Source organism: Argiope bruennichi, chromosome 9 (assembly GCF_947563725.1).
Source record: "Argiope bruennichi chromosome 9, qqArgBrue1.1, whole genome shotgun sequence".
NCBI lineage: Eukaryota > Metazoa > Arthropoda > Arachnida > Araneae > Araneidae > Argiope > Argiope bruennichi.
Window position 1 is genome coordinate 89,547,340 of NC_079159.1, and position 24,890 is coordinate 89,572,229.

At 28.3% G+C, this 24,890-nt stretch overlaps 1 protein-coding gene across 2 annotated transcripts in view; it reads right to left on the reverse strand.

The window, feature by feature from the left end:
- Positions 1-3,482: 3,482 nt before the first annotated feature.
- LOC129984030 (uncharacterized) overlaps positions 3,483-24,890 on the reverse strand; it is a 127,899-nt gene continuing 106,491 nt past the window's right edge. For both annotated transcript variants that reach the window (XM_056093784.1, XM_056093783.1), the window contains exons 14-23: positions 23,594-23,748; positions 23,133-23,213; positions 22,477-22,656; positions 21,572-21,644; positions 20,867-21,055; positions 19,157-19,330; positions 14,986-15,164; positions 13,622-13,799; positions 5,981-6,192; positions 3,483-4,242 (exon numbers count right to left, since the gene is read on the reverse strand). In XM_056093784.1, coding sequence (XP_055949759.1) covers positions 4,102-4,242; positions 5,981-6,192; positions 13,622-13,799; positions 14,986-15,164; positions 19,157-19,330; positions 20,867-21,055; positions 21,572-21,644; positions 22,477-22,656; positions 23,133-23,213; positions 23,594-23,748 — 1,562 coding nt within the window. In that variant the 3' untranslated portion in view covers positions 3,483-4,101. The remainder of the gene's footprint in view (positions 4,243-5,980; positions 6,193-13,621; positions 13,800-14,985; positions 15,165-19,156; positions 19,331-20,866; positions 21,056-21,571; positions 21,645-22,476; positions 22,657-23,132; positions 23,214-23,593; positions 23,749-24,890) is intronic.

The following is a 24,890-nucleotide window of genomic DNA, read 5'->3' on the forward strand; positions in this document are numbered from 1 at the left end:
TTAACTTTTTGCACTCTAGAGGTGATTCGAGATCAATATTTTGTTGCGGCAACTCTTGCAAAAAATACAATGAACGCAAAGAGTTAATTATCATGATTGTTTTTTAAAATTATTTAAGAACTTAAAGACCATCCTATACCTTGTTACCTTCATTTTCATGTTTTCTTTCAATTTTAATTTAGATTTGCACGTATGTAGTTGAAACTATAAAATTGTGATGATTGTCATTTGTTGTTTAGTACAAAGTGAAATTTTATTTAATTTTATTCTATCAATGATTCACATTGAAGCACTGTATTGAGAATATACAGAAACGAAAAGTGTTTTGTGGATTATAATCGTTATTAAAGGTATTAACAATATTTGATATGAGTTTATTTAAGTTATTTTATTAAATGTACGAAATTATATGTTTGTTTCATGCTTTTGCAAGTAACAAATAATAATTTTGATTGTTTGTAACATTGTTTTTGTTACAGCTGAAAACAATATCAATTCACGTTAATGTTAATTTTAATAATGTTTCCAAATCAAAAGTTAATTCAATAAAATATTTCTGCTCTATATATAGGAGAATCAGCTAAAAGACTATTTAATAACAGAACATATTTCGTAAATTGGTAATATCAGATATTGAATTCAAATATATCACCACATTAGTAATAACTGTCCATTAAAGCACAAGTAATTGCAGCATAACAAGGAATGACCTTAACATTAAAATTTGCATTACATCTTTCTTTTTTTCAATGGTAATATAGACTTTCATATCGAAATTCAGATTTGAAGTATAAAACTTAACTATTTCATGAGGAACTAATTATTAATGATTTGTTTGAAATGTGAATAATTTAATACTAATTTATTAATCCTAAAAAAAGAAATTAAAAAAGATTTAAATTTGTAATCTAAAATATTGTAGTATCATAACGTTTTAGTGTTGAATTGTCTGTCTTAATGTCTGTCATTAATGTTAATTGTCTGTCTTATTTAAAACTTATTTTTACATACACAACAGCGATGCATAGACACCAAAAATTATTTAATATCGATGCTATGTTTATGACTATAAATCCAGTAATTAAAACAATGAAAGATATTGTAAAATGTATTTAAAACTATTTTCACAAAACTTATTAAAATTAGAGAAAATTTGCACAAAAATAAAGTTGGTTTCACCAAAATGCTTATTTTCTAAATTTTAAAATGGCATTAAGTTTAAAATTTCGTAATAATATACTCCAAAGTTTTTGATGGGAAAAAAAATAGGACTAACTTTTAATTAAAAATCTATTGGAAATTAAAAATGCTTTTTTATTATGCACAAACTATCCAGGAAGCACAAACCAACCAGGAAACCATTATATTACAAATTCGGTAGCTCTAAATCTAACGATCTATTGCCCCCCCCCCCAACATACATCCAATGAAAAAAAAAAAAAAAAAAAAACCCATGCTATCATATATATATTTTTTTTCTTTTAGCATGTACATTTTTGTTTGCAGATAACTTTGCCCAAACATGACACAGGTTTGGGGAAAAAATGAAGAGCTGAAGCAAAATAAATATGATTAATTGAATAATAAAAAGAATAAATTTATACAAAAAGTGCTAGCAATATTAAAATAGTTATACAATTATTACCTAAAAAAAATGAGTGATATCAAGAATAATAAAGTTTGATTCCAAAAACACTGAAATCTGCCTTTCCATGGAAATGTCTCATATGTATGCCAACTTATAGCATTATTAATTTTTTATAAAAAATTATATTAATAACATAACACAATAGACACACATACACAAAGAAAAGAAAAGTCATGTTTTCTCCATAACAATCTTTAAATACAAAAGTAATAAATAATAAGACAATAAGTTGAACAATGTTTTTTTATTTAAAAAATTCAGAAACACTTTGAATATATACATAGTCCATTCATATTTCATTATTTGGGCTTGTAATTCTGAATATAACTGAAGTCTCGCAGGTATAATTACAGCCAAATATAAGTGAGTACAATAGTGACTTTTTTTTTAGAAGTTAATGAATAAAAACATTTTCAAGTAAAACGAATTTTGATACAAGCACAGAACATTACTAGAAATCCATTTAAAATATTCAATGACATTTAAATTTATTTCGCACTGGCGATGAAAAAATGCTTAACCATAAAAAAAAAGAAATGTATACAAGTTAAAAAATAAGGTCCAAAGGCTTGTTTACACATATCTTAATAAATTGATTCATTCTATAATTAAAAAATTCTAAAGTCAAATCTCAGTTTTAAAATACGAGAAAATGAATTTGTATTGAGTTTTATTTACATCAAAGCAAAAATCACATTCAGTGGAATTTGGCTAATTCGATTGTTTTAATTTCTAACTTGTTCCTCTAAATACTTCTATTCTCCTGTTAACATAATGGTAAAATATTATTTATAATTCAAATTATAGATTTAAAAATATTATCCTTAATTCTTTTTCACACATCTTTTCCAAGCGATTAAAAAATGAACAATTTTTTAAGGTCATTAATTTACTTATGAACTATGATCAAGTAAAAAATGTATCAAATCAATTTATTATCAACAATCATATAATATTTCCCTTTTTTAAAATAAAAAAATCGAATTCATTATATATGAATTATACTATTTATTTTGAAGATTTATTCTACAATTTTCGTTTTTAAAGTGCAGTATACTGTTTACTAAAATTATTTATATATATGATTATTTTTTAAATTGCTTTAAATCTTTATTACATTATTTTATAAATACATTTTTCTTTTGCTTTTCATTTATTATGATAATTTATTTAAAATGATAATCAAAAATCTTTATTGTTGTATTAAATTTTAAAATTATCATTTCCTCTTGTTGTAGTCATTTTCAGATCTGGCTTTTCTTAATTCAAATTTTTAGATGAATCAAATTTTTATTCCTATCAGCTTCGGATTAGCCAATTTCACTGAATTAATATCATTATGCCATTGTAGCATAACATGCCAAATTTAGCATAAATAAAATTTTAAAAAATCATTGATAATTTTTTTGTTAAAATGTGTTAAATAGTTTGATTGAAGTTATTTTAAGCAAATATGATGATGATTAAGATGTGAAAACATAGTTTGATTTTTTAAGTAGCAATACACACACAATAAGTATTCCTGGTACAATATAATTTATAAAGAAAGAATTATTTTTCCTTTGAAAGTTAAAAGTATTTTTTAATACATGCGAAAATTATACAAATTAAATATATAGCATTATAATATGTGATGTAAAAATGAAGTAAACAAATTTTTAAATTATTCATTCCATTATTTCATATATTTTATCAAGTGAAAATTCTGATCTTTTATCTCATTATTTTAATTAGTGTTATTCACCAATAAAGCTAAAAATATAAAATGACAATTCAAGTCAGTGATCAAGCATATAAAATAATAAAACCTTTTATTAATGAGAAATATATACACTAAAAAAATTACATGAATTTAATTAAACCATTAAAATTTACAACAATATAATCTTTTTCAAAATTTGTACTTGCCATTAAATTTTATTGATTTTGCACTGAAAAATTGGTTGAAAATTTTAAATCCCAGTAAAATTTTAGAAACCAGTTTAATAAATTAGATTGCTGTACAATTTACACTGACAAGTGAATGCATCATTATGATTTCAAGCTTTATTTGTTAAACAACATTATTATACGCAATATGTTTTGCCCCCAATTAAGTGCAGGGAAAAAAAGAAGGGGGAGGCAATCCTAAATTATTAAAAAGAGGAGTATTGCGAGATATTTGGAAAATATAAAAAAAGTCAATTTTCTCAAAAGCTTTTATTTCAGTTTTTCTCCCATTAACTGTTTTATTCATTTTCACCACTCATTTTTTTTGTTTTTTTTGTTTTTGCATCTGAATATTTCTGAAAATAAACAATATTTTCAGCATCAACAGACAAAATATATGCTTTAATTCATTGCAAATGGTTTGAACTTTTTCCATAATAATAATATCAGAAACCAACTTAAGAAACCTAAAGAATTGCTACTTAAAACATTAAAAAAATTATGTATAACCTACAAAATCAACATCATAAAATTGTACAGACTGAGCATCTCACAACTCTGTTTCGTCTGGAGTTATTTTCCCAAACGACCGGACTAGGATCAGGAATTGAGACAGTTTCAGATGCAGTATCATCAGGTAAAGGTACATCATTTTCCAACAAATCCTATAAAGCAAAAAAATTGTATTAATTACCATTGAAAATTAAATTAGTAAAAGCAAATTACAGACTATCATGCCAGCATGAATTTTGGTGGACATTTCATTTGGTTATGAAATCCAAAATGGAATGGAAACTGTTAAATTGAATTGCTATCTACAAAATTTAATCTAAAAATATGCAACAAATAATAATCAAGAATTATCATTTTTTTCTTTGAGAAGTACATATGAGCACACTTGATGAAATCAGGCTTTCAAAAGTAGAAGCAGAATTCCTGTTCTTTTTCTGCATGAAAAGCCTTTTGGAGGATTTTTTTAAAGTTATTCTCAGTATTTTAAAAGCAATTTAGAATATAATAATTTGATGTACCACAACAAAAACAAGTTTATTAAAAAAATAGTTGTGCACGAAATTTCTATCAAGATTACATCATTTCAAACTTGCTTTTATAGATAAATAAGACAAAAAAAAAAAAAAAAAAAAAATTGAACTATAATGGGGAAAAAAATACAATTTGAAATCTAAAAAAATTACTGATTAGGATAATATTTCAAATTATTTCCTTTTTCAGAAGTTTGAAAATTTTATTTTCGAATATACAAAATGTATCATTAAAAGGGATAAAAAAAAATAATGCCATTTTTACACTCTCTGTCTAGAGGCAACAACATGAAATTATGGCTGATCTTTGGTGCCAGGTGGTCATAATAATTTGGGCACTCAGTGTATATCCTAGTATCTTCAGATGACATCTTTGTTAATCAAGAAATAAAAGATTAAATAATCAAAGACTGACAGATTTTTTACGGCCCATCACAAGCAAATTGTGTATAGAAATTGTCTAAACTTACACAAATGCTTATACATGAAAAGATACAAAATAAATTAAAAGAGAAGAAATTAATTAAAACAAATATTTTATCATTTTTAATAACATGCTTCATATTTTTATTTAATATAAGATGATGTATATCAAATAAAAATCCAATCATTTTCATATCCAATTTCATCATTCAAAGATTGAATTTTACATAATAATGCCACTAATTTATAATATTGATTCCCTACACAGTTTCTTGGTAGGGAAGAGAGTTTTACAGATGTTTTAATGACTGGTGAATGCATGCCGGATTGATAATCCTTCCAAAATTGGCGACAAAAACGAAAATCCCTGAAACTACTGGAATTTTGTCAATATATTAGGAGAGAAAATACAATATCCTTCTAAAAGTTTCTTTGACTTGTCACTGAGACTATAAAAGTCTGGGAGCCAAAGCTTAAGCAAGCAATTGAGCGAAATCTCCAAGTGTTAATCACCCGTGGAATTCTCTCCGAGGGCTTTCTGTTGTTGCAGTTGTCTAATAATGATTTGTTGTCCATGTGCTGATGTTTACAGCATATACTGTTCTTGAACACACTTTGTTTGTTTTCAGTTGCTTGTATTTCATGCTTTTTCATCGAATAAAGTTATCCATTGCTGATATTTCATCAAATAAGTAATATTTGTAATAACGTTTTATATTTTTAAATGAATAAAAATTAATGTTTGATTTACAAATTAAATTTAAAAAATAATAATTTCAATATCTTTTAAAGCAAAAACATATAAAAATGCTAGGGCTGGCAAAAAATTTTAACTTTTAGATGCATTTAATAACAACTTCAAATGCACAATATGAGAATGATTGCTATAGAAATTGATTAAATATTTAACTGTTGATATAATGTATACAAAATTTACCTGACTCTCAGTTTGACCTAAAGTTTCAAGAAATTCCTCAGGATTCCTGATGATGACCGGGGTTGATGAAGGAACATGTTTTTCCGATGGAGGGTTTGTCATGCGAGGTGACAGAAATGAAGGTGAGATGAAATGTGAAAGTCGCTCCACTATATTGGAGAACCTACTCTCCCAGTCAGTTTGTTTTCCATTACCACCATGTCCACCAATACCTAAAAGAAAGAACACCAGATTATTTGTTAGTTACAAAACATTAATTGAATAATGCTTTAAGAAAAAAGAATTATTAATTAATAGTTCTTTTTTCAAACATTTATTTGATGCATGCATTATAGATAGTTTATCTCAAAATAATCACTGACTCTTTGAGAACAATACAATCATTGCCAACTCACATTTTTAGTATGAGGAATAAATGGTATTATCCATTGAAACAATAATATTATGAGTGGAATACATCAAAATAACTCATACTCTGAGTTAAAGCTTTATATTAAAAACAATATTTTTTATACAATGCTGAAACATGTAAAAACATCCCTAAATAGTAATATGGGCATTGATCAATATTATGAGTTGTCATTGATTACATACAGATATAACTCTGGGAATATATTTTACAAAAATATGAGAAATAAAATTAACAGGTAATATAGTATAATTTTATTTAATAATTTATTTATCTCCTTTTAATGTTTTTAAGCAGTGCCCAGTGGCCGCTCTAAAAATTTGTTGATGTATGCTAAATGTTACTTCTTAGATGGATGTACATAGAAGGTGCTACTATCTTTGTGTAATTCAATTAGTGTAAAAAATATTACATATTATCCACAAGAATTATCTGTTCTTCTAATAATAAAGATGTACTGCTTATTGATGGATTTTCTGTATGACACACATTATGAAGATATAAAAATTATAAGTATACTCTTGTAAGGTACGTTGAATGAAAACCATATTAAACTTTAAAACAAAGTGAGCTCTGTTATTGTTTTGTTTCAAGAAATAAAAAAAGGTGCTGCAACAATCAAAGTTTTTGTTCAAAGAATAAATATAGTACTTGTTATCGTCGATTAAAAATGGATGTATTAGAAGAAAATACGGATGACGTTATGTAGTTATTCAGGCTTTATTTTGTGCAACCGCTTTCAACGGGTTACAGCATTCGAATGAACAAGATCACATTTGTTGTAGGTGGCGCTCTTGCATGCCATGACGTAACATTCCGCCCGGCGTTGAAATATGCAAGATTTCAAAACACTTTTAATTATACAATTAGCTTACATTTTCTAAAACCAAATAAACTATTCAGATGAAATATTTACAAGTGAACAACAAAATTGCAAAATATATACAAATTGAATATTAAACATGATATAAATACAATTATTATGTACATACAATATATACAACTATCTTAACTATTTTAATTTTCAAAGTTATCCCTTATTGGTAAGAGACAAATTTTTGAAATAGGGCGTGTAAAAATACCTGTGTTAGTTTTTAATTTAACAACTCTTACTCTGCCTTCATTTCCATAAATTATCTCTAAAATTCTAGCCATTGCCCATTTGCAAGGAGGCAAATCATTTTCCTTTAACAATACTAAACATCCGACCTTAACATTATTTTTTTTTGAATTGCCACTTATTTCTTTGCTGTAAGTGGTTCAAATAGTCAATTTTCCAGCGTTTCCAAATTGTTTGAACACATTTGGTAGTATATTGCCAGCGCGACAACCTATTGTCAGAAATGTCTACAATTTCCGGTTCAGGTATTGAAGTTATTGGGCGTCCAATGATAAAGTGTCCAGGAGTTAAAACTTCATATTCATTAATATTATCTGATAATGGAATTAAGGGACGTGAGTTAAGTATACCTTCAATCTGAATTACTATTGTTTCAAATTCTTCAATAGTTGTTTTACTGTTAGCTAAAGTTCTATAAAGATGGTGTTTAAATGATTTTACTCCTGCTTCCCATAAGCCTCCGAAATTGGGAGAAGAAGGGGGTATAAATTTCCATTGGATTGATTCTGCGGATAGGTAATTGGCTAAAGTCTCATTAGTCTGACAAACTAGTTTTTTTAAGCGATTTAATTCTGAAGCTGCACCCTTGAAATTAGATGCATTATCCGACATCAATGTTGCAATGCGGCCTCTACGGGCGCAGAGTCTCTTTAAAGATGCAATGAAAGCTTCAGTCGTCAAATCTGTTACCGTTTCTAGGTGAATAGCTTTAGTTGACAAACATACAAAAATCGCTACATAAACCTTTGAATATATTCCCTTTCTTTGGTTTTTAAACTTTATTTGAAAAGGACCACAAAAATCTACACCAGAATTTAAAAATGGAGAACTAGGAGTTACTCTTTCTGAAGGTAAATTTCCCATTAACTGGTCTAACACCCTAGGCCTTTGCCTAAAACATCTAATACAATCATGGACAATTTTTCTTGCAATACCTTTACCATTTAAGGGCCAGTATTGTAGTCTAATTTGATGTAACAAACCTTGTGCACCAATATGTAGACATTTTTTATGTACATGCTCAAAAAGTAACTTAGTGAATGTATGTTTACTGGGTAAAATTATTTGATGTTTAGATTCAAATGGCAAGTCAGAATTTTTAAGTCTACCGCCAACTCTAAGTAATCCTTTTTCATCTAGGAATGGATCTAAAGATCTTAACTTACTTGTTTTAGAAATATTTTTACCTTTATTTAGTGCATCTATTTCTGATTTAAATTCACTCAACTGAGCTACACTAGCTAAATATTCAGTACTTTTTTGCAGCTCCTCAGTAGTTAAATATTTACTTATCTTATTACGAGACTCCTTAGCTTTAGTGTTGTTAATAAACCTGAAAATAAAGCTAACTATTCTAATTAATTTTATGAAATTATTTGTATGATTAAAGAGTTCATCATAAAAATTTGAATTAGAGTCATTAATATTCAGAGTCACAACACATTTTAGTTCATCAACAAAAGCAAAATCCTGCATGGATTGATTGTCTACTGGTTCATCAGCAAGTTCATCTGGACCAGCAAACCACATTTTATTTCTTATGAGTTCATCTGCACTGCATCCTTTAGAAATAATGTCAGCAGGATTGTTTTTGCTACTTACATGTTTCCAATGACAATCTGATGTGAGCGTTTGGATCTCCGCAACCCTATTGCTGACGAATGTTTTTAGCTTATAGGGCTCAGTCTTGATCCACGCCAAAACAATAGTAGAGTCTGTCCCAGTGAGATAACATCAATGGGTAATTGCAGAATTGGAACTATCTTTTTCACTAATCTAGATAACAGCAACGCAGCACACAGTTCAAGTCGGGGAATGGTAAGTGACTTTAATGGAGCCACTCTGGATTTGCTGCACACTAGACTAGTTTTAAACTGTCCAGATTGGGTGAAGCACTTTAAATAGACAACAGCAGCATAGGCACGTTCTGATGCATCAGAAAATCCATGAATCTCAATGCGAACTGCATCAGGAAGTAGAATAAACCTTTGAATTCTGAAGTTGTTTACTTCCGAGAGTTTTATGTAGAACCTTTTCCATTCTGTCATTGCATCAGATGGTAATTTTTCATTCCAGTCCAATTTTATCTTCCAAAGTCCTTGGATAAATATTTTTGCCTTTGTAATGAGAGGGCCTAAAAGTCCAAGTGGATCATAAAGACTCGCTATTTCTGACAGCACTTCCCTTTTTGAAAAAGAGTCCTTAGGCTTGATCTTTACCTTATATGTAAAGCAATCTTCTTTTGGATCCCAAAACATACCTAATGTTTTTACAGAACTAACACCTTGTTCTTTCGAAAATGAATAGGATGTGGTAGACAGGTTTTGTAATAAATTAGAGTTATTAGCGACCCATTTGTGAAGCTCAAATCCAGCTCTTCCGAGGAGTTCAGAAATCTGGGTTTGAAGATTTTTAGTATCTTCTAGCGTTGCATCACCTGACAGAATGTCATCCATGTAGAAATCAGAACAAATCACATCTGCAGCCTTAGGAAAGTCCTTTTTTTCCTCATCTGCTAAAGCTCTTAAGGTCCTGGTAGCCAAAAATGGCGCAGAAACTGTTCCATAGGTTACTGTAGACAGTTTGTAAATCTTCACTGGACCATCAGCACTTGATTTCCAGACAATACGCTGTAAGTCTCTTTGAGTGGGATCGATCAGTATTTGTCTGTACATTTTTTTAATATCTGCACTAAATGCATATCTGTGCTTTCTGAATCTACTTACTATGGAAAAAAGATCTTGCTGAATAATACCTCCATTTAGTAAAATGGAATTCAGAGAATATCCACTTGTTGTTTTTGCACTTGCATCAAAAACCACTCTTAAGGGAGTTGACGTTTTCTCAGGTTTATATATCGCATGGTGGGGAATGTAATAGTTCACATTGCTATCAGCTTCAATTTTAATCTCCTCCATGTGTTCTAAACTCACATATTCTCGCATAAATTCCTTATATAAGATTTCCATAGTATTATTTTTGTTTAATTTATTCCAGATACCATTTAGGCGCTTGATTGCATTTTCTTTGGAATTTCCTAGTAATGATTCGGCATTTTCCTTTATGGGTAACTGAACTATAAATCTTCCCGTTTTATCTCTTTTATAGGTTTTAACAAAATGCTCCTCACAATCAATTTCTTCACTCTTTGTTATTTCTTTAACATTATCCGGCAATGATTCCAATTCAAAAAATTGTTTAACTGCTTCATCTAAATTTGGTTCACTTACGAGATAACAATTGGCCTTTTGAGGTAACTGGGGAAGAATGCCTGTAACTAAATAACCAAACTTAGTATTTTGTAATATTACATCTCCATTTTGCAGACGAAGTTGCTCAGGTTTTAAAATCTCAAAAAATAGCTCACTTCCTAATAGTATATCAATTTGACCTGGTGTGTGGAAATTGAAATCAGCTAGTTCAATTGAACAGGGAATATTTAATGCAGATATATTTAATTTCGATACAGGAATCTCATCGGTTATTTTAGGAAGAATAGAACATTTCACCATGTGTGAAAATGAATAATCTCGATTTGATACTTCAATGTTAGCAGCGTGTTTAATAAACTGCGTAATTCCATTTATACCAGTTATACCTTGTTTTATTGATTTTAGTTTGATTCCCAATTTTCTAGCTACATCTTCTCGAAGAATACATGAAGTCGAAGCATTGTCTAAGAGCCCTCTTAATTGAACTCTCCGACCATCTGCAGTTTTCACATAAATAAGAAGAGTGTTTAATATAACTGATTTATTCCCTTCTATCGCCTGTTTAGTCTCTCTCGGATTCAACGTCAAAGCAGATACTTCGGTTAGTACGTTTAGTTTCGGTTTCGTTTCTGCATCTGTTTGGCTTTCGCTCGCCCGTGCCCTTGAATCTGAAGTGGTAGCGCGATTTTCAGCTGACTCATCATGTATGAGCGAGTTATGCCTTTTACCGCAACTTGGAATGTTGCAAGAATATTTTGATTTGCAGATCCCCGGGTGAGGTTTAAGACAGTTAATGCATAATTTGTTATTCCTAACAAAGTTCTTTCTGTCATCGATAGACATATTTTGAAAAGTAACGCATCTAAAACGTGCGTGATAGTTTTTGCATAAAATACAAGCTTTAGCATTGGAATTTTTATTATTAACTATAAGTGTTTTCGCTCTTTTAAATATGCTCGTATTTTGTGGACGTTCGTATTTACTTGGAATACGGTTAATACTTTCTAACAAAGAACTTCGCTTTTCTAGAAACTTCATCAAATTTTCAAATGTAGGAATTTCTGCCGTATTTAGAGAAAGCTCGAATTGCTTCCTTGTCTCTTTATCTACTTTCTGTAGAATGATGTTTACAAGCATTAAATCAGATAGCTTATTTTGTTCGAATGTAAGAACCTTTAACGCTCTGATGTTTTTATTAACGCAGTCTATTAAGGCACACAGTTCTTTAGCAGATTCGCTACGAATTTTCTCAAAATTTATTATTTCTAATATATGAGATTCTATCAATTGACGTTGATTCTCATAACGATCTGATAATGCTTTAAAGAGTGATTGAAAGTTATCACTAGACGATTCTAATAATTTAGCTTCTCCTTTTAAGCATGCACGGAGATAATACAGCTTTTGAGAATCATTTAATTGCTCATTGTTGCTAATTAAATTAACAAATAAATTTTTAAAATTTGCAAAATCAGCTATTTTTCCAGAAAATTCTGGTAATGGAATTTCCGGTAGTCGGATTTTAGTTACTGCATTATCCTTTGAAACAGGGTTAATTTTAAATTCATCTTTAATTGAATTTAATAGCAATTTCAGACCTACCTCTGTTTCTTCAATCCGTATATTTATTTGATCAATATCTTCTAGGATGGTTTCTATATCTTCCGACGTTTCAATACCGCAATATTGTTCGGATATCTTGTCCAACTGTGCTTGCAATTGTCCAAGTTTCCTTAATTTCACTTCTAATTCCATTGCGTTAATGTCCTTGGAAGCTGACTTTTCGGCATTAAAACTTTCGATTCTTTTCAAAGTAGTTTTTATCGAGCCTTTCAGTTTATTTAGTTTCTTTTCTGAAACCGCTTCTTGGTCATCGCTTTTTTCAACTTTTTTATCCATGGTATTTGCTCCGGCTCGACGGACCAATGTTATCGTCGATTAAAAATGGATGTATTAGAAGAAAATACGGATGACGTTATGTAGTTATTCAGGCTTTATTTTGTGCAACCGCTTTCAACGGGTTACAGCATTCGAATGAACAAGATCACATTTGTTGTAGGTGGCGCTCTTGCATGCCATGACGTAACAGTACTATCCTTACATACTTTACAAATGTATAACATGAAATATTTGTAGCATTACCCTGCATTAAACATAGCTTCAAAAAGTTATTTGATTAAAATAAGGAAGACAAATTGTAACACAGCATTGAACAAATTTCAGTTGACAAGTATTCAAAATAAAAATTCATTCACTTGCTTCTTTTGAGAAAACATTTATTATATTGCACTTTCAATTAGAAAAACCGGATAGGAGGCATGATTTAGCGTAAAATCTATTCAACTGACCCCATTCTCACTATAAGAAGATTTAGGCACTAAGGAAAATGGAATCGAACTTCATCTGACAGTTTTTAAGAAAAAAGATACTGGAATACATAACCGAAATGCATCTAATAAATAAATTGCTTACTAAAATTCGGTTGAACAAGTCACTTTTTAAAGTTCTTTGGATAACAGCATGCAAAATAAAATTGTACATTTTATTTTAGAATCAAAAAGATATTTCAAACATATTAGAAAAAAAGAATGAAAAATTAAATATACTTCCTAAATAAATGTTAAGTTATAAGACTAATACGGAACCTAAAAATCTTGAAAAGACATTATAGTTAGAATCTGAAATTTGAAATGAGTTTCTCTTAGTACGATAATTCTTATTATATTCCAGAATTTTTCTTATTTATGATAATATTTTTCAAAAAAGTCATTAAAAGAATAAAGAAAAATATAAAGTCGATCAAAGAATTTCATTTACAACAACATTAGATTTGAATAAATTTTATGTCATACTTTTTATAGTAAAAAATTGCTTTTAAGGGCATTAAAAATAATATTTACCACATAAATCAATGTAAACAAGTGAACTGAGAATAAGTGCTAAAGCTCCAGGTGGTGGCCATGGCATAGGTTCCAGAATTATAGGCACTATCGGTTTACGAAGAACATCGGCTAAGCTCATTTCTCTTGTGCACAAAGGTGAAAGGACATAGCGAGGTGTGAGACAACATAAAACAACCTATAAAAAGTTGTTTCCAACTATATTATTTCACTTCACCCAAACGATTAATCAGGCAGGTAAAAATGGACCAAATTTTTAAAATATCTCTTCATTTAGCAGTAGAAGAATATATAATTACACAAAAGTCTATTATAAAAAATGTATATAAATTTAGTTTAATATTAATCTATCTATATGAATTTAATATTATACTATCATCATATTAATTATCTATTTTGAAGATACGATGCTATTTTTGAATCAAATTTATAAACTTGACTTGCAGTCAAATGATAAGTATAACCCTCAGCTAGTATTCTCAATGTCAGATTTAGATAGTTTACAATTCTAGACAATGTAACTCCTTTTTAAATAATTCCTCAATTTAACTTCATATTTCCAAACATTTTTAACTTCATCAATATGTTAATGATTTACTTTTGCAATGTTTTTTTATCTTAGTAACTTTTTAAAACTATACGATTGATTTTAAACTTTTTAAAAATAAAGTAAGAAAATTCTTTAAAAAATTTATCACAATTATTAGTTAATAATTTTCATATTTATAAATCATTATAAAGAAACAATTCATTTCAAACAAATGCAACATCAAAAATTATTATTTTACTTGACTTATCAAATGAAATATAACATTACTCAATGATTAATAATTAATATTTCAACATTAAAAAAATAATTACTTATAATTTACTTAATAATAAAATAAATAATTTAATATAAACATATATTGCAGTCCTATTTTAGAATCCTTAAAATATATTTTTTTCACAAATTTATGTGGCAACTAGTCTTAAAACACCCTTTAATTTACTCTTTACTTCAGTAAAGCTGCCTATTTGGAAATACAGCACTTGGTACTCTACTGTACAAATATTCATCTGTGTATACCAGTCAAACATGAATGAGAATTAAAAATATATAATTATATTTATAAGGTTCATGTTATAATTTTGAAATATAACCATATTTTTGTATATCAAAGTTATAATAGTACTTGATAAAATAATATTTAAAATTTATATTATACTCCAATTGTACCTACATCTTCTCACAAACATGAGCACACAGAACTATAAGTCTAAATATATTCTACCAAAAATACTGATCTAATAAAAAAAGTAAGAAAAAATTATGATAACAAATATAAATGGTCTAAATATTATGAAATTAAAAAAAAAAGTACCTTTGCTTTATTAATCCCTTCATATATCTTCCCATATAATGCTTCACCTCCCTGAAGATTGCCAACATCCATCCAGCAAGGAAAACCAGCAAGCTCTATGCGTCTTCTCAAATGCAAAACAGTATCTTGGGATTCCCACTGATAACTAATGAACACTGGAGGTGAAGGAAGTTCCGGTCCTATCGTACATACAGAAATAATATTATATATGCATACACACAAGTTGTTATCAAAAGAATGGAAACACCTGTGAATAAAGGTGACATTTTTGAATGCGCTTCATAAGCACCAGTTTTTTTTATAAATAGCAATATTTATATATTCTGGTAGTATATGTTAGCTTTATTAAAGTTCTGTAATTCTTGTATTTTTTTCAAAAGTGTTGGACCTCTCAGATTTTCAAAGAGGCCAAATTGTAGGAGTAATAGTAGTACCAAATTGTAGGAATAAATTGGAAGCTTTTAAAATTTTCAATAGTGTCTTTTCTTTTCTCAGTCACATAACTGCTTAAAAATATGTGCTTTACATTATATATATATATATATATATTGCTCATCTTTTTTAATAATTTTTGACAGTTCATTTTTAGAATGTCAACTGATATAGATATGCATTTAAATATAAAAATAACTATTGATTAGTATTTTAAAAAATTGTGGATAAAGTCACTTTCCGTTCCTCCCCCCCCCCTTTGCAGAGGCGGCGATAACAGGGGGGCAATTGCCCCCCTGTCGGAAGCCTCTTGCCCCCCCGTCGGCAAACGTGTTCACCATTTTAGGACGGTTGTAGAGAGTAGCGCATTATCGAATATGATTATTTAAAATCCACCTTAGTTAATATCTTGTAAACAGTTGAAGTGTCCCAAGTAACGGTTAAAGTAATTTGACTATATTCGGCGAAATAATCAATAGGGCGGTAGGCCAATAATATACTGTATTTTGCGGATAATTTTTGATAGACCGAACTAAGAACTGAATGCAATGGATGTCGAAGATATTAAATTCGCAGATTTTCAGACCTGCCGTTCATTAAGCTTATAATTTGTACTACTTTTGGTAATATAACCGACAAGGTAACAAGTGAATAAGATATCGACATGGTGATATTCTCATTTTGCTAGCAATTTATGATCGGACGACTATGAAAATGCGGTGAATGCCGAAGACATTAAATCTGCAGATTTTCAGATATTTGATTGAAATGTCGTTCATTTAGCTTATAATTTACATTAGATTTGGCAATATATCAGACAAGTGAATAAGATATCGCAATCTGCCGGCAACTTTAGGCGACCGACTATGAACTGAATGTCGAAGAATCTATTCACAAATTTTCAGACATTTGATTCAAATGTCGTTCATGAAGCTTTTAATTTGCACTTCTTTTGGCAATATAGCCGACAAGACAACATGTGAATAAGATATGTCCCATTTTGTCAAAAAATTTTAATCTGTCGACTAAGAATTCAATGTGAATGGTTGTTGACGAGTCCAAATTCTCCATCATTTTATTTAAATGTCATAACGTTCATTCAGCATTTAATTTATAATAAATTTAGTATAATAATCAATAAGCTGTCCAATGAATAAGACGTCACATTTTTCCTGACTAATCTTTGTCCTTCGGGTAAGATTTTATCATAGATTATGGAAAAAAATTGTTTTTATCACTTCGATTACCTCCAGTGGATTAGAGAAATTGATGCTTTTATATTATTCATGAATAAGACGATAGAGTTGTTTTCCATAATTCTTCATTCAAATTCAAGTTCAAAAATTTATCGTCATCTTATATATATAATTATTACTTCCTCAATAACGAATTGATAAATTTATTTTATTCATCTCACTATGAGAATTGTCTGATTAAAATCTAGTTAATGGTTAAACTAAATTTAATAAACCATTTAATACTCTTTTCTTTTGACACTCTTGTGAATATGCATGCTAAAAAGTGTTATTTTGCTGTAGCCACATTATGTGAATTCATTATAAATCACTGAATTAAGTAAATTGTATAATTGTAAATTAAATTTATTTAACAGTATCTGTTTTCTTTTGCAATCTAATTTATCAGGCTACAATTATTACACTAAATAAATATTGCTGACTGCAGTTGACGACAAAAAAAAAAAAATATTTGTGGTTTGATAGCTTTTTAGCTACACTAAAAGAGTTTACCCAAATATGCAATTTGTTAAATAAATAAATAAATTACAACCTATCTTCAGACTCTCCATTCAATATTATGACTATATAATCGGGAACGTATCGTTTATATATTATTTTTTTTCTTTCAATTACTATTTGCGGCAAAAACTATATAATTTCAGATGCTTCTAAATTTTTAATAGACTTTGTATAAAGATGCCTTGATAAAAAGATGATTAAAATAGTTATTTTTAGAATATTCATAAATAACACATTAACCCCTTGACATACGAACTTACCTAACTTCCTAATAAGATAGCAGATCTTATTTCGGACAATTAATGTTATTTTTATCCCTAGAATAATATAAGGGCATTTGAGGTAATGATGCATTTTCAAAAGATTTTTGCATTTTAAATTACTTAATATTTCACTTAATTTCAGATTTAAAATTCAATAATTCCATAAGTGATTCAGATTCGCCATTGTATACAAAGGAGTTAAGAAAAATCAATGCATGCAACTAAGGGGATAAAACTCACGTTTTGGGGTGAATGTTAGCTAGCAATAACGTCGAATTAAAAATGTACTTAACCATAGAACGCATGCTTAAAAATGAAGATAGGGGAATTCATATTCAAGATTTAATTGTTTTTTTAATAAAATGCATTGGTTTTTAATCCTAAATATATATATATTGAAAAATAAATACGTTGGGGATCTAACGTTGAAGCAGTCCATATTTCATAAGAATATTTTTCATATATTACATAAAATAGTAAGTTTATACATAAATTTAGAAAATATTTTCTCCAGCTTTCTTAAGGAACAATAACATTGTATCTTTTCAGCATTCTATATTGTTCTTGTCCGATCTATAGTAAATTTTTGTTGAGCACGCACACTTATTTTCCTCGGATTCGAAACACCTTTGCTCGTTGTTGCAATCCTTACTTAACAAATATTTTAGGTAGGAAACTACGCTGAAAAATCTATTTTTGGAGAAAACATCGAATGTGTTTTATTTATTATTCTATATTTCTAAAAAATTTCTTTTATAAAATTTTTTCTTTCAACATTCATTTTATATAGATTCCAGGATAAGAACATGCATTTGTTCATTTAGAATGACATGCCATTTTGGCGCAATTTATGTTCCTATTTGTATACTACAGCCTAGAATAAAATATAATCATATTTTTTTCTAAAATTAGATCTCAATGCAATTAAATCTCAAGAGTTTCATAAAAAATAGGCTCAAATATTAGCGATATTTTGACAGACAGTAAAAGAAACTGAGAGCAACATTTTTTTTTACAAATATCTTTGCAAATTTTTAACAGTGAAAGAAAGGGTCGGTATCTGAGTAAAAAAGAAGCTAAATAATACTTTATTTTCTTTAATTAAATGTAAAATTAATTATTATGAGTTATTTTGAAGCCAAATTAGATATATTGGGCTTGCCCCCCTGTCGGATTTGTCTTGCCTCCCCGTCGTCAAATCTCTGTCGCCGCCTTTGTCCCTTTGTTAAAAAGAGAACTAAATTCATACATCAAATAGCAGTGCTAACAATGGATGAAATTATTTAGTAAATTAATCAACATTGTACGTGTATGGATATAAAATTTATATGCAATAGTTGCACCACATTTTGACATGTATTTTTTCTGGAAAGATAAGGCAATATGTTCAGAAAAGGATAGTGTAGTATTAAATTAACCTAAAAACTAAGATAAGAAGCCTAAAATTATTTATTAATGTTAAGTGAATACACTGTTTCAACAGATGCTCACATAAAACCAACTCGTTCAGAATACTTTTATACATACGAAATTGAGAAGAACATCTATGTTGACTGTATAATGAATATATACATTCATGGAAATTTACATATGAATAAAATGAAATTAAGTCTTATATATAGCAGCTATCTAATTGAACTACATCCTTCATCATAAAAAAATATATTGCACATTATACAGTTAACATAATTTTATATTGAATACATAATATATGTTTACCTAATTCAGCAAAAATATAGTCTGCAACATCTTGCCTCCCCATTTGTTCTAAGCAAGTGATCAAAAGATCAATGCAATATCTGGTTCTTCCATTACTATCAATCCAATTGTTTAGTACTGAAACAGGTGGAATAGTTTCTTCAGCAAATCTTCTAATTTCTCTCTCACTATAACCTGAAATGAATTTTAACAGTTAATAATGAAATTACCAAGAATTTTTGAAACGAACATTTCATTAGCACACAAAAAAAACTTAGAAAAGCGGAAAAAGTCTAAAATGTAAAAGTTCATGTATTTATGAAACTTTTCCATTTATGAAACAGATATTTTTAAAAAGTACCTGACATTTGTAGAGTGATATTTTTTTTGTAACTAATTTAAATTTGCACTTTTCTTTAAAATATATTTTTTTCCCCTTTTAAATATTAAATGCATCATATCATACAGTAAGGAATGGCCATGATTGTCTCACTCCACAGGGCGATATTTAGCCAAATTTTGCATCCTGGGTTCCAAGGTCACACCCAGAGAGCATTGAACAGAAAGGGAGGGGGTGTGAAGAAGCAAGGAGAGAGCAATAGGGGGTGTGATGTCCAGTAGTGTTTGCTGATGTATTAGAAACGATTCTTGAGCCACCAAAGCTGTATATTCTCCAAATGTTAACCCCTGTAATATAATATAATTTAATTGTAATTAAATCTATAGCCCAGAATCTGGCACTTGGTCTTTATTTATGCTGACAGGCATTTGGCCACATCTACACTACATTAACTGATAAATTAACAAAATGGCAACTCGGGCCGTTGTGAAACGCGGGAACTCGTCGTGACTGGACAAGAAAACCTTGCTCATATACAAGCTTACAGTTTTATTTAAGAAAATTGCAAAATCAAATATTGATTGAATTTTTTTAATCTATGCTTTTCAAACATTTCCTTGAAATAAAAATCAGTAAACAATTATAAAATTTCTATCATTACCGTCTCTTTCACTTTTTTTTTTAAATTTAAGAATAGAAAACTTACAACTTTTATTTTTCATATATATAAATACTTTTTAAAAATATGGATGGATAAGAAAATACAGCATTTTTTCAGAATATTTATAAAAAATCACAGTTTCTTTTAGATTGCTAAAATGTTTTAGAAAAATAATTAAAATTTATTTTATTCCATTAAAAGATATTAGACATAATTATGTTTAATTTTCAGATTTTATAATGCTACTAAATTGTAATTACATTTTAAAAAGTATTAGATATAAATAGTGCTTTTATGCAGATTCTTTCAATAAACTATTTGAAATGCTTAAAAAATTTATTTGAATATCAATGATCCTTAGAAAACATAAAAGAAAATTTTGATTCTATGCATTAAGTAGTTTTTCTTCATATCTAATCAAACAAATACATCTCATTAACAGATAAAATTTATTTATTTTAATTATCAGTAGAAAATTGCTTAAATTAGAAGTATTTAAAATTCTATCAGGAAATCAATCTTCTGTATATTTCATTAATTAATTTCTTTTTTGTTATTTCTAGTTCCTTCAGAATGATTCCATTGGAATTACAAAAAAAAAAAAAAAAAAAAAAAAAAAAAAAAATCTTTGAAATATAGATGTAAAAGAAACTTTGATGTATATTTTGTATAATTATTAATAATTTCTTATAACTTACAATAAGCTTTCATAAAAAGAAGAATATTTTACCTAATCTTTTGGCCAAAGCTATCCAATCTTGTCCAGTATTAGCACGAGTTAACATTTTCCCCACAACACTTATCCAGGGTGCTTCTTCACGTGCAAAATCAGCATCATTCCAATAGAAATTTCCTGCAATAGGGGTAGAAGAACCATCCATTGATAATCTGATGCTGTTAGAATATTTTGCTGGATCTCCTAAAGCATATGAAACAATATTTATTGTAATGAGTAAATGTTACATTTAAGATTCCAAGCTCATCATTAAAAAAAAGTGATTGGAAAAATTTAGAATAGAATAAAATATTAGTTCAATAAATATTCAATTTTTAAAAATATTTTAGACATAATTATCACAATTATTTAGCAACTAAAGGAATTAACAACGTCTGTTCTTGATTCCTACCACAGAAACTAGTTGAGCATTTACTGTAAGCTTTCCATTGAAATTCATTTCTGTTGCAAAGCTTTAGCTAGAAATAGTATTTTTTTAATGATCACCATTATGCAGATTTGTTTTCTAGCTAGTCCAATTTCACAGTTGACAAAAAAATTCATTAAAAACTTAATCCTTTCTGAAAATGTATTATTTCTCAAAATTGCAAATTTTAAAGATTTTAAATTTCTTTTCATAATTTAACTTTAATGATTTATAATTAAAAGTTTCAACCTGTCCCATTTAAAATCGCAACTATAAAAATAATTCTTATTTACCTTCAATTGAAGTACTAAAGAAATATTTCTGAATAAAATCAGTTTTCACAAGACGATGTTCACATTCCACAACCTACAAGACAAATATTTTAAAAACAAATTAGAGAATATTAAAGTAAAAAGTTTTAGACTAATGAAATAGGATATTTATTTATCTAAAACATTATAAATAGAAAAATTTATCATTACATAATAATTCTAATTTAATAAATTGGAATATTGTATAATATTTGGTCCATATTGTACAATTTTCTGAATATTAAGATATGTAGAATATTATTTCAATATTGCATAATATTTTCATAAGACTTAAATTTTCAAAAAATAAATTTTGTTTAAAGAAAAGTTTATGCATTATAAATACAAGTTGGGCTTTAAAATATTAATGACATTGAAGAAATCACTTGATATGAGACAATTCAATTAAAAAAAAATAATTTTTTGGGGAAGGCCTATTTTTTTAATCCACTGCAAAAATCTCTAAATATAAATTATCACTTGATCATGGTCTTCATTACACCATGCTCCTATTCTATATTATTGATCGTATAAGATAACTGATATAAATGTCTCAGCATCAAGGTTAGTCAGAAGAAAATGCTTAAAAATATTTAGATCCTAAATCTAATTTATGACATGAAAGTGGATGAATAATTTTTAAAAAGTTTTCAAAAACACTTATGGAATTAAATAAAAATGCATGTCCATTACATTCATTAAAATTTCTTACAGCGTTTGCATAATTAATGAATATCATGTAAAAAGCTATCAATCAAATAACTTCATAATATAGTAAAATTCATTACATTAATTAGTATGTTAACCAAAAGGTAATGCACAGATTTATTTAAATCCATAATCACTGACACTTAAATTGAAAGTAATAAAGGAAAGAATTGACCTGCCTTTTTGGTTAAACAGTCATTAAGAGGCAGAAGATGCATGCACTGTTGATCCGTACATTGCTTTATATCATGTATTTTGCAAGGTTTTGCACATGGACATGGGATATTTAAGGAATATGACATTCTCTTGAACCAGATATCACGTAAATGTTCAATCTCTCTTTCTAGTAAATGCCGCACCTAAAAAAGTCAATTTTGTTACAGAAACAAATATTCATATTTCATTAGAAAATTCTCAGAGTAACAATAATGACATTAATTAAAAAAGTAAGAAATGCTATTATATCAGAAAAGCATGGAAACAACTGGAATTATGTTTTTAAAATCTATTTTTTTAGTTCCTTTTACAGTAACAAATAACTTTCCTCCATGAAGGTTACAGCTGAAAAGACAGAAACTGCAACATATGAAAGAATTAATTTAGGACATGAGATTCAGAAATAAAAAAAATAAAAAAATTTATAATGTCAAATCAGAACTTATTTTTAGAGAAATGGATAAACTTAAGATAATAGATAAAAGACTTACTTTAATAGAAAGGATTAAAAACATTAGTTACAAATGTATCAAGAATATGAATTCACTTTTCATGTTTAGTTTAAATATTTTATCAAATGTAAATATTATTAATATGGTTAACAATAATCATTTGTTACCTTTGAACATATGTGAGGAGAAGGAAAAGATAATTTTATTCCTTCTTCAGCTTCTAAATACTTTCTTTGGGTTATAGTAACCTGCAAAATAAAAGATTAAACTTTTGTTAAAAGTTAAAATAATTTATTGTTTGCTTTGATAGTTTTGCAACAAAATTTCTAATTAGCATAATATCATTTTTGGAAAAAATTAATAACAAATATTTTTGAATAAGTTGCCATTTGCCTTTGATTAGGTAAAATGTTAAGGATACTTCTCTGCCATTTCAATTTAATAAACCACTAATCAGTACATAAGATAATATATCATTTATTTAATTAGTATTTGAAATTTGAAATTCAAAAGGAATGTAAAAATATCGATTTTTAAAAGTAATAAATAATGCTGAATAATTAAAAATATTAACAAACAAATTATTCCAAAAAATTAATAAGAAAAAAAATTGCAATTCTATACATACTTGTATTCTATGTTCATGTATTTTTTGTAAGCGAATGCTATGGTTATAATCAACAGGGACATCATCTCTTCGGGAAAATAAATTTGAATTATCTTTCCAATCATGCCGTGAGGACCACCGAAACAAACGAACAAGAAGTTTTGTAAAAAAACCAACTAGAAAAAGAAAAATCAGTCATTATAAGAAACAATACATATCAACAAAACAATAGAATGACATATATGGTGACCTGAACTAGTTCATTTTAAATAAATTTTAATTGTACTTGCTTTTATTTAATTTCCATGTTTATAAAGTAGTTATAGATAAAATAGGGACATAGTACAATTGATCAGATATTTTCTTTTGCCAGAATGTCAGGGATTCTTAAAACTTAAAACCAACCAACCACACTGCGGCTGTTCTTTTGGACAAGAGTTGAACTTTGACAAAGTCTAGAGACAAAAGCTCATGACAAAACTTTATGTTTATTGTATTAAAGGAAGTACCCTGACTTGGATTTCTGATATTTTAAAGCACAGATAATTTAGAGTAAAATACAAAAACACTTTGTCTGACCCTTTCAGACTGAGACATGAATTAACTCAGGGGTCAGTACTGAGCCATTATTGTTTCCACTATATATTGCTGGCATCGAAGAGGTAATCAGTAACTACTGTAACGTGAGGTGTTTTGACGATGACATATCTTGTGGCATTCTGCTTCTCACTTAGGGAGAATTGAATCTAACATCAATTCTGCACTAACCGAGGTATGTTCTTTTGCTGAAATACATAAACTGACATTCAATACCTCAAAGTCACTGGTAGATTTCTTTACTACCTTTCCTCTCCCCATCTTGTTGATGGGTCGAGCCCTGTACAAACTACATAATACAATTTATTTTTAATGTATTGCACCTTTTATTTATATGTAATTAATTACTGCCCATGTACCTAACCTGCCTTACACCTAACTCGGGTAGGCAGGGGGATTGCGGGTTTGCACTTTCTTTACTAGTAGCAGACGTCTTTCTAACTACCAACCATGTGTCTTTATGAATGGCTGTCAATTAAATTATACAAAAAATGCCAAATACTTGTGTTACGTTTTCGATTAAGAGATATTGAGCAACAGACATACAGAGGCTCTTATAAATAAATGTAGTAAAAGACTCAACATACTTAAATATATCTTTGGACGAGACTGGGGTGCAGATGCTTCTACATCTCTCTGATCAGTCCAATTCTAGAATATGGTTTCCTGATTTACTTTTGTGCCTCAAAAGCTAACTTAGACAAACTTGAAAGAGTGCTTC